The sequence below is a fragment of the Palaemon carinicauda genome, chromosome 27 (assembly GCF_036898095.1).
Source record: "Palaemon carinicauda isolate YSFRI2023 chromosome 27, ASM3689809v2, whole genome shotgun sequence".
Taxonomy (NCBI): Eukaryota; Metazoa; Arthropoda; class Malacostraca; order Decapoda; family Palaemonidae; genus Palaemon; species Palaemon carinicauda.
Genome location: NC_090751.1, coordinates 96,430,923 through 96,440,922, shown reverse-complemented (window position 1 = coordinate 96,440,922; position 10,000 = coordinate 96,430,923). Strand labels below are relative to the sequence as shown.

Genomic DNA, 10,000 nt, shown 5'->3' with positions numbered 1-10,000 from the left:
CTGGTTCCCAATGAAGGTTTGGACCGCTAGATTTAGGTACATTTTTTTTTTGTTTAAATTAGGCCTAATGTAATTAAAAGCCTATTTTCTGGAATAACTTCAATTTTTTAGGTTTGTCCTGTGTAGGCACCTTGCTTAAACTGGGCTCGTAGATCAATATGTGACTGTGGAAATCTGTTTGACCAAAAAATGTAGTCAGTAAGCTTACATTGGTTTGCCTTAGGCCTAACCATTATAATAATGTTGTGATCCTGTAGATTTGCCTTTATAGGCATAGGAGCCTCTGCAGAATAAGTGTGTGTCTGTATCCTGTACTTATTTAACCTAAATTAACTTGGGTAACGAAAAAATAACTGGAAATTGCCGTTTGTCATTACCTTACTAATGACAACACCAACAATAATTGATGATAATCATAATCATGATGATTGGGACAGCTTCCTTTTTTTCAGTTTTAATAATAACAAATAAAATAAGAAATATAAAGATGTTAAATGTTCACATGTACATGATAATACCACTCGCAATGACATCATCATATTCATCATACTAATGTGTGTATTCGTAAATTGATAGATTATTTTAATATTCTCTTTGGTATTTTGCATTTTACTGAAACACTCTATTTTATTATATTCAGCCTTAAGTTACTGGAGCCAAGATATACCTCTAATGTAGGATGTAGAACTTTGAAGTCTTTCAAGAGGAAACTGAAGACGTCATTGTTTCCTAAGTTTTTCGGTAATGTGGATTTGATAATCATTAACATTATATAGAACCGGATTCTTAACCTTGGATTGAACCTGGGACTTAAACAAGGATTGAATCTGCGTCTTAACTTAGGAAGGATAGAACCTGAACCTTAACCTACGATTGAACCTGAGTCTTAACTAAGGATTGAACCTGAGTCTTAACTTAGGATTGAACCTGAGTCTTAACTTCAAACTGAATGTGAGTCTTGACATGGGATTGAACCTGGTGTCCTGACCTATGATTGAACCTGAGTCTTAACCAAGGATTGAACCTGAGTCTTAGGATTGAATCTGAGTCTTAACCTCGGATTGAACGTGAGTCTTGGCCTAGGATTGAACCTGGTGTCTTGACCTAGGATTGAACCTGAGTCTTAACTTTGGATTGAACCTGAGTCTTAACATAGGATTGGACTTGAGTCTTAACCTAGGATTGAACCTGAGTCTAAACCTCGGATTGAACCGGAGTCTTATCATGGAATTGGACCTGAGCCATAACTTAGGAATGAACCTGAATCTTGACCTAGGATTGAACCTGTGACTTGAACAAGGATTTAACCTGAGTCTTGACCTGGGATTGAACGTGAGTTTTGACCTAGGATTGAACCTGGTGTCTTAACCTAGGATTGAACCTGAGTCTTAACTTAGGATTGAACTTGAGTCTTGGCGTAGGATTGAACTTGGTGTCTTAACATATGATTGAACCTGAGTCTTAAGATAGGATTGAACCTGAGTCTTAACATAGGATTGAACCTGAATCTTAGGATAGGATTGAACCTGAGGCTTAATGTAGGATTGAACAAGAGTTCCAAACTAGGATTGACCTTGATTCTTAATGTAGGATTGAACAAGAGTTCCAAATTAGGATTGAACCTGAGCCTTAACATAGGATTGAACCTGTGACTTGAACAAGGATTTAACCTGAGTCTTGACCTGGGATTGAACGTGAGTTTTGACCTAGGATTGAACCTGGTGTCTTAACCTAGGATTGAACCTGAGTCTTAACTTAGGATTGAACTTGAGTCTTGGCGTAGGATTGAACTTGGTGTCTTAACATATGATTGAACCTGAGTCTTAAGATAGGATTGAACCTGAGTCTTAACATAGGATTGAACCTGAATCTTAGGATAGGATTGAACCTGAGGCTTAATGTAGGATTGAACAAGAGTTCCAAACTAGGATTGACCTTGATTCTTAATGTAGGATTGAACAAGAGTTCCAAATTAGGATTGAACCTGAGCCTTAACATAGGATTGAACCCGAGTCTTAACCTAGGATTGAACCTGGTGTCTTAACCTAGGATTGAACCGGATTCTTAACCTAGGATTGAGCCTGAGTCTTGACCTAGGATTGAACCTGGGTGTTAACTTAGGATTGAACCTGAGTCTTAACTTTGGATTGAACCTGAGTCTTTACCTAGGATTGAACCTGGTGTCTTGACCTAGGATTGAACCTGAGTCTTAACCTCAGATTGAACGTGAGTCATGCCCTAGGATTGAACCTAGTGTTTGAACCTACGATTGAACCTGAGTCATGAGATAGGATTGAATCTGGTGTCTTATCTAGCCTAAGATTGAACCTGATTCTTAAAATAGGATTGAATCTGAGCCTCATCCTAGGATTGAACCTGAGTCTTTACTGGTATTGAACGGAGTTTTGACCTAGGAGTGAACATGAGTCTTGACCTGGGATTGAAACTGAACCTAAGTTTTAACCAAGGATTGAACCTGAGTCTTAACTTAGGATTGAACATGAGTCTTAAGATAGGATTGAACCTGGTGTCTTGACCCAGACTTGAACCTGGTTTCTTAACTTGTGATTGAACCTGAGTCTTGACTTTGGATTGAACCTGAGTCTTAACTTAGGATTGAACATGAGTCTTAAGATAGGATTGAACCTGGTGTCTTGACCCAGACTTGAACCTGGTTTCTTAACTTGTGATTGAACCTGAGTCTTGACTTTGGATTGAACCTGAGTCTTAACTTAGGAAGCATTGAACCTGGGTCGTAACCAAGGATTGAACCTGGTGTCAACCTAGGATTGAAGCTCAGTCTTAACTTAGGATTGAACCTGAGTCTTAACCTTGGATTGAACGTGAGATTTGACCGTGGATTGAACCTGGTGTCTTGACCTAGGATTGAACCTGGGACTTAACTTAGGATTGAACCTGAGTCTTAACTTAGGATTGAACCTGAGTCTTAACCTAGGATTGAACCTGAGTCTTGACTTAGGATTGAACCTGAGTCTTAAGATATGATTGAAACTGAGTCTTAAGATATGATTGAACCTGAGTATTAATGTAGGATTGAACCTGAGTCTTAACATTGGATTGAACCTGAGTCCTAACTTCGAAATGAAAGCTATTCTTGACATGGGATTGAACCTGAGTCTTAACTTAGGATTGAACCTGAGTCTAAACCTAGGATTGAACCTGGTGTCTTAACCTAGGATTGAAACTGAGTCTTAAGGTAGGATTGAATCTGAGCCTTAACTTAGGAAGGATTGAACCCGACTCATGACCTAGGATTGAGCATTTTTAAAGGTAGTATGAAAACTCTCTCTCACTCTCTCTCTCTCTCTCTCTCTCTCTCTCTCTCTCTCTCTCTCTCTCTCTCTCTCACATTTCCAAGATAGAATGAAAACTCTCTCTCTCTCTCTCTCTCTCTCTCTCCTCTCTCTCTCTCTCTCTCTCCTCTCTCTCTCTCTCATTTCCAAGACACAATGAAAACTCTCTCTCTCTCTCTCTCTCTCCTCTCTCTCTTCTCTCTCTCTCTCTCTCTTTCTCTCTTTCTCATTTGCAAGGCAGGAATGAAAATCTCTCTCTCTCTCTCTCTCTCTCTCTCTCTCTCTCTCTCTCTCTCTCTCTCTCTCTCTCTCACACATTTTGCAAGGCAGAATGAAAACTCTCTCTCTCTCTCTCTCTCTCCTCTCTCTCTCTCTCTCTCTCTCTCTCTCTCTCTCTCATTTGCAAGGCAGAATGAAAACTCTCTCTCATTTGCAAGGCAGAATGAAAACTCTCTCTCTCTCTCTCTCTCTCTCTCTCTCTCTCTCTCCTCTCTCTCTCTCTCTCTCCTCTCTCTCATTTGCAAGGCAGAATGAAAATTCTCTCTCTCTCTCTCTCTCTCTCTCTCTCCTCTCTCTCTCTCTACTCTCTCTCTCTCTCTCTCTCTCTCTCTCTCTCTCTCTCTCTCTCTATAACATTTCCAAGGTAAAATGAAAAACTCTCATTTCCAAGGTTGAATAAAAACTCTCTCTCTCTCTCTCTCTCTCTCTCCTCTCTCTCCTCTCTCTCTCTCTCTCTCTCTCTCTCTCTCTCTCTCTCTCTCACACACACATTTGCAAGGCAGAATGAAAATCTCTCTCTCACACATTTGCAAGGCAGAATGAAAACTCTCTCTCTCTCTCTCTCTCTCTCTCTCTCCTCTCTCTCTCTCTCTCTCTCTCTCTCTCTCTCTCTCTCTCAAACGTTTCCAATAATTTTTCCTAGTTTTACTTTCCCACTTTCACACGGACTTTTACAATCCAGTAAGGAGCCAAGAACGAACGCAAACCCATTATTAAGGTAGAGTCTACTGGAGAAATATTTCGCTCCGGGAACTAACATCATTTATTACTTTATTTTTTATTTTTATTTTGCAAGATCAGTGGCAGACTCAACTTTCCTTTAAAAGATTCTTGCAACATTTTATTTCAATGGACCACATCTGGGATTCCTTTGATTTTACATTTGCATAAACTTGAGAGCTCAAGGCAGAGGAAAGTTTTTTCTTTCAGGATATATTGTGTTTTGAAAAGTTTCTCAGTTAATTGCACATTTTGATTTTGCAGTATTTAGTGCAAGAGTTTCGTCTGTTATTTTTATATCAACGTAAAAGTTGTTGTTGTTATTATTATTATTATTATTATTATTATTATTATTATTATTATTATTTTTATTATTATCATTATTATTATTATTACTTCCTAAGCTACAACCTTAGTTGGAAAAGCAGGAGGCTATAAGCCCAGGGGTCCCAACAGGGAAAATAGCTCAATGAGGAAAGGAAACAAGGAAAAATAATATATTTTAAGATCAGTAACATTAAAATAAATATTTCCCCCATAAACTATACAAACTTTAACAAAACAAGAGGAAGAGAAATTGTATAGAATAGTGTGCCCAAGTGTACCCTTATTTACTTTAAAAAAAGAATGGCTATTTATTTAACTCATATCCCCTAAACGAACGTCTTAATAATGGAAAATTGGATAGGAGTCTATTGCTAATAAGACTTGCTTATAATTGCCTCCCTTGGATTTACTGTGTACTGTTTATAACAATATATATTCCCCCAATTATATGACTATCTTCAGATCAGTGGGTAATCCCGAGTTTAAAGGTTTAAAGGCCGCTCATGAATGGCAGGGGCAAGGGACAATGACATTGCCCTATCAAGTAGGACAATTCCCTAGAGACTGACCATATATGCATATGATCAGCGCCCAAGCCCTCCTCTCCACCCATGCTAGGACCAAGAAGGGCCTGGCAATGGCTGCTGATGAATCAGCAGATAGACCTATAGGCTTCCCTAATCATTCTAACCAATCAGCTAGTAGGAAACGGTGGCCTTTCAGCTGGGAAAGGTTTCCTCATAGCTGATTGGTTAGACAAAATAATTCTAACCAATCAGGTAGAAGGAAACGGTGCCCTTTCAGCTCGGAAAGATTTCCTACTAGCTGATTGGTTGGATAAAATCATTCTAACCAATCAGCTAGTAGGAAACTGTTCCGAGCTAAAAGGGCACCCCTGGGAGTCAGTGGAAAATGCACCTCATTAAAAAAAATCCAGTATAGTTAGGCAAATTTATTGTGAGTTATGGTGACATTTGTAGTTTGATGAAAGCTTTATCTTTTCATTTATTTTATACAAGTTTTTAATTTGGATGATGATTAATGAATGCAAAAATTAGTTCCATTTAAATTGGCTTATACTATTTAATACTCCTGTTTGAATAATGGCAGTTTCAGATATTATCCAGGATCATATTTTTATTCAGTTCTCCTTTTTATTTTTAAGAATATATTTTAATTCGTAACGGAGGAAACATATTCTTCTAATGATTTTTTTTCCTTTATAATGTAGTATTCATTTACTTTATTCAGTTCTCCTTTTTATCATTAAATATATTTTAATTCGTAACGGAGGAAATATATTCTTCTAATGAATGTTTTATTTTATAATGTATAAATATTATTGTTGGTTATTATTTTCTTATACATTATCTTTAGATTGTTGTCAGTGTTATTAATTTTTCAGTAAATTCTTTTGATTGCTTTCAGTATTATCTAATATACCTGATTAAAATTCTCATTTTGCATTAATACGTTTAAGGTGATTACATTTTTCTATTTCTCAATAGATTGGATTTAAATTTTTTCAAAAAAAAAAATCATAGAAAAAACTTATATAATGCATTTTCATCTGATTCATGCAATGATTTGAGACAGTTGGATCTTACCCCTTTTCAATTGAATAAAAATTAAGATCCTTTAACTTCTTTTAATATAGGAATAGTGGGAACATACTTCTTTTTAATAAAAAAAAAATTCTTTTAACTTCTTTTAATATAAGAATAGTTGGATCTTACCTCTTTTTAATTGAGCAAAAGTAAGATCGCTTTAACTTCTTTTAATATAAGAATAGTGGGATCGTACCTCTTTTTAATTAAACAAAAGAAAGATTCATTAACTTTTTTTAATGTAAGAATAGTGGGATCTTACCTTTTTTTAATTGAGCAAAAGTAAGATCCCTTAAACTCCTTTTAATATAAGAATAGTGGAATCTTACCTCTTTTCAATTAAACAAAAGAAAGATCCTTTAAGTTCTTTTAATGTAAGAATAGTGGGATCTTAGTATCTTACCTTTTTTTAATTGAGCAAAATTAAGATCCCTTAAACTCCTTTTAATATAAGAATAGTGGAATCTTACCTCTTTTCAATTAAACAAAAGAAAGATCCTTTAAGTTCTTTTAATGTAAGAATAGTGGGATCTTACCTCTTTTTAATTAAAAAAAAGAAATTTGCCTTTAACTTCTTTTAATATAAGAATAGTGGGATCTTACCTCTTTTCAATTAAACAAAAGAAAGATCCTTTAAGTTCTTTTAATATGAGAATAATGGGATCTTACCCATTTTTGATTAAGCAAAAGAAAGATCCTTTACCTCTTTTTAATATAAGAATAGTGGGATCATACCCCTTTAATTGAACAAAAGAAAGATCCATTTAACACCAACTTATTTTACTATAAGAATAGGATTTTTATTTACCTGTAAGGATTTCACGACTCTCCTAATTAGCTTTTTTCACTGAGTTTAAATAAAAGAAATGTCCTTTTAACTTCATCTACTATAAGAATAGGATTTTTGTTTACCTGTAAGGATTTGCCAACCCTCCTAATGATCCTTTTCACTGAGTTCTCTTCGCACACAGAGCCACGTTCAACTGGAGGTTGAACGGATCGGACAAAACTTACACCTCACCTGGGGAAAGGTTACCGTGGGGCCACCTTGCCTCCCATTACACATTTCTAGGGGCCACCGACAAGGACTACGGTGCCCTCTTCTGCTGGGCTAACAATTCTATAGGCAAACAAGAGACGCCTTGTGTCTTCCAGATTATCCCAGCAGGTAGGTACAAGACCAAACAATAAATATTCTGTGACTTGTGGCTGTTTTGTTTTTCTTATCATTAACAGTTTGAACGAACGACTTTGGATGGAGTGATAACTTTGAACTAACATTACTAACATCAATGGGAGAAAAAGACTGTTTGGAGAAACCTTGGCTGTTTTGTTTTTCTTATCATTAACAGTTTGAACGAACGACTTTGGATGGAGTGATAACTTTGAACTAACATTACTAACATCAATGGGAGAAAAAGACTGTTTGGAGAAACCTTGGCTGTTTTGTTTTTCTTATCATTAACAGTTTGAACGAACGACTTTGGATGGAGTGATAACTTTGAACTAACATTACTAACATCAATGGGAGAAAAAGACTGTTTGGAGAAACCTTGGCTGTTTTGTTTTTCTTATCATTAACAGTTTGAACGAACGAATTTGGATGGAGTAATAGCATTGAACTAACATTACTAACATCAATGGGAAAAAAGACTATGTTTAGAGAAACCTTGGGTGTTTTTCTTGGAGTGATAACTTTGAACTAACCTTACTAACACCAATGGGAAAAAAAGAATATGTTTAGAGAAACCTTGGGTGTTTTTTCTTTTCCTATCATTAACGACTTTGGATAAATAATATTGAACTAACCTTACACCAATGGGAAAAACGAGTGTTTAGAGAAACCTTCGGTGTTTTTCTTTTCCTATCATTAACGACTTTGAGTGGATTTAATAATGTAAACTAACCTTACTAACATCAATGGGAGAAAAAGACTGTTTTGAGAAACCTTGGCTGTTTTGTTTTTCTTAGCATTAACAGTTTGAACGAACGAATTTGGATGGAGTAATAGCATTGAACTAACATTACTAACATCAATGGGAAAAAAGACTATGTTTAGAGAAACCTTGGGTGTTTTTCTTGGAGTGATAACTTTGAACTAACCTTACTAACACCAATGGGAAAAAAAGAATATGTTTAGAGAAACCTTGGGTGTTTTTTCTTTTCCTATCATTAACGACTTTGGATAAATAATATTGAACTAACCTTACACCAATGGGAAAAACGAGTGTTTAGAGAAACCTTCGGTGTTTTTCTTTTCTTATCATTAACGACTTTGAGTGGATTTAATAATGTAAACTAACCTTACTAACATCAATGGGAGAAAAAGACTGTTTTGAGAAACCTTGGCTGTTTTGTTTTTCTTAGCATTAACAGTTTGAACGAACCACTTTGGATGGAGCAATAGCATTGAACTAACATTACTGACATCAATGGGAAAAAAAGACTTTTGAGAAACCGTGGGTGTTTTTCTTATCCTATCATTAACAGTTTGAACGAACGATTTTGGATGGTGTAATAACTTTAAACTCACCTTACTGACATCAATAAAGGAGCCTCGTTGCTGCGAACAATTTAAATAAAGATATATATGTTGTAGTTACTACTGATCTGACATACTAAATAAAGACTATTCAGTACCTCAAAGGAACTAACACTTCTTAGAACATTTTATTTTATTTATGACTAAGACTTTAAGGAAAATTAAATGATGCATCCAAGACTATAATTATCTTTTTTTTCTTTTTTGAAGAACTTACAATTAATCGGAACTTTCTCTAGTGTTTAATTATACGTGAGTGTTGCGTGTGAAAGAGTGATTGAAAATAGCGATATTTATAAAAAAATATTCTTATAAAAAAGCGAAGCATAATCACAAAATTCACACATGTGTAAGTGTAGACTAATAACCACACTGACTATATATATATATATATATATATATATATATATATATATATATATATATATATATGTTTGTGTGAGGATGTATATATAGAAATATGTATGTATGTATGTATGTATACATATATACATACAGTATATATATATATATATATATATATATATATATATATATATATATATATATATATATATATATATATATATATATATATATATAATATGCGTACATATAAAACATACATGTGTGTATATATGTATGCGTGTGTATAAATGCATACACTTATGAATAATCATCATATGATACATCTCTTGTATATTTCTAATTACAAAAAATCAAGGAAACGCCTTTGCAATTAAAATCCGAAGGAAGGTAGTTAAAGAATAAGATAATTTATGGAATCCTAATTATTAGATGATAATATAGTATATCATATCTTAATTATATATATTTATATTTAGATTATGTTATTATCTGATAAGAAACTTGGTCTAACGTAATTATATCATCAAAGAAAACGGGAATCAGGAATTTCAAATTCGAAGTGACTTCATTCATCTTAATTTAAAAAGGCTGATTTTATTGACAAATTATATATTATATTACATTATAGTATATTATATTATATCTTGATTACATGTTTATGTTTAAGTTATATTGTTATTATTTATGTAACGTTACATGTATAAAATAATTATATCATCAAAGAAAACGGGAATCAGGAATTTCAATTTCGAAATGACTTCAATTACCTCAATTTAAAAAGGCTGATTCCATAGATGTTCTACGCTCGTAAATAAACCATTGAAAGAATTAAAAATGTAATTTGTATCGGTATTGATTTAAAA

General features: G+C 34.2%; 1 protein-coding gene across 1 annotated transcript in view; it reads left to right on the top strand.

Annotated features, from left to right (window-relative positions):
- Nucleotides 1-10,000, top strand: part of LOC137621047 (nephrin-like) — a 431,807-nt gene that overhangs the window by 314,276 nt on the left and 107,531 nt on the right. The window contains exon 10 of the mRNA XM_068351486.1: nt 7,219-7,415. Coding sequence (XP_068207587.1) covers nt 7,219-7,415 — 197 coding nt within the window. The remainder of the gene's footprint in view (nt 1-7,218; nt 7,416-10,000) is intronic.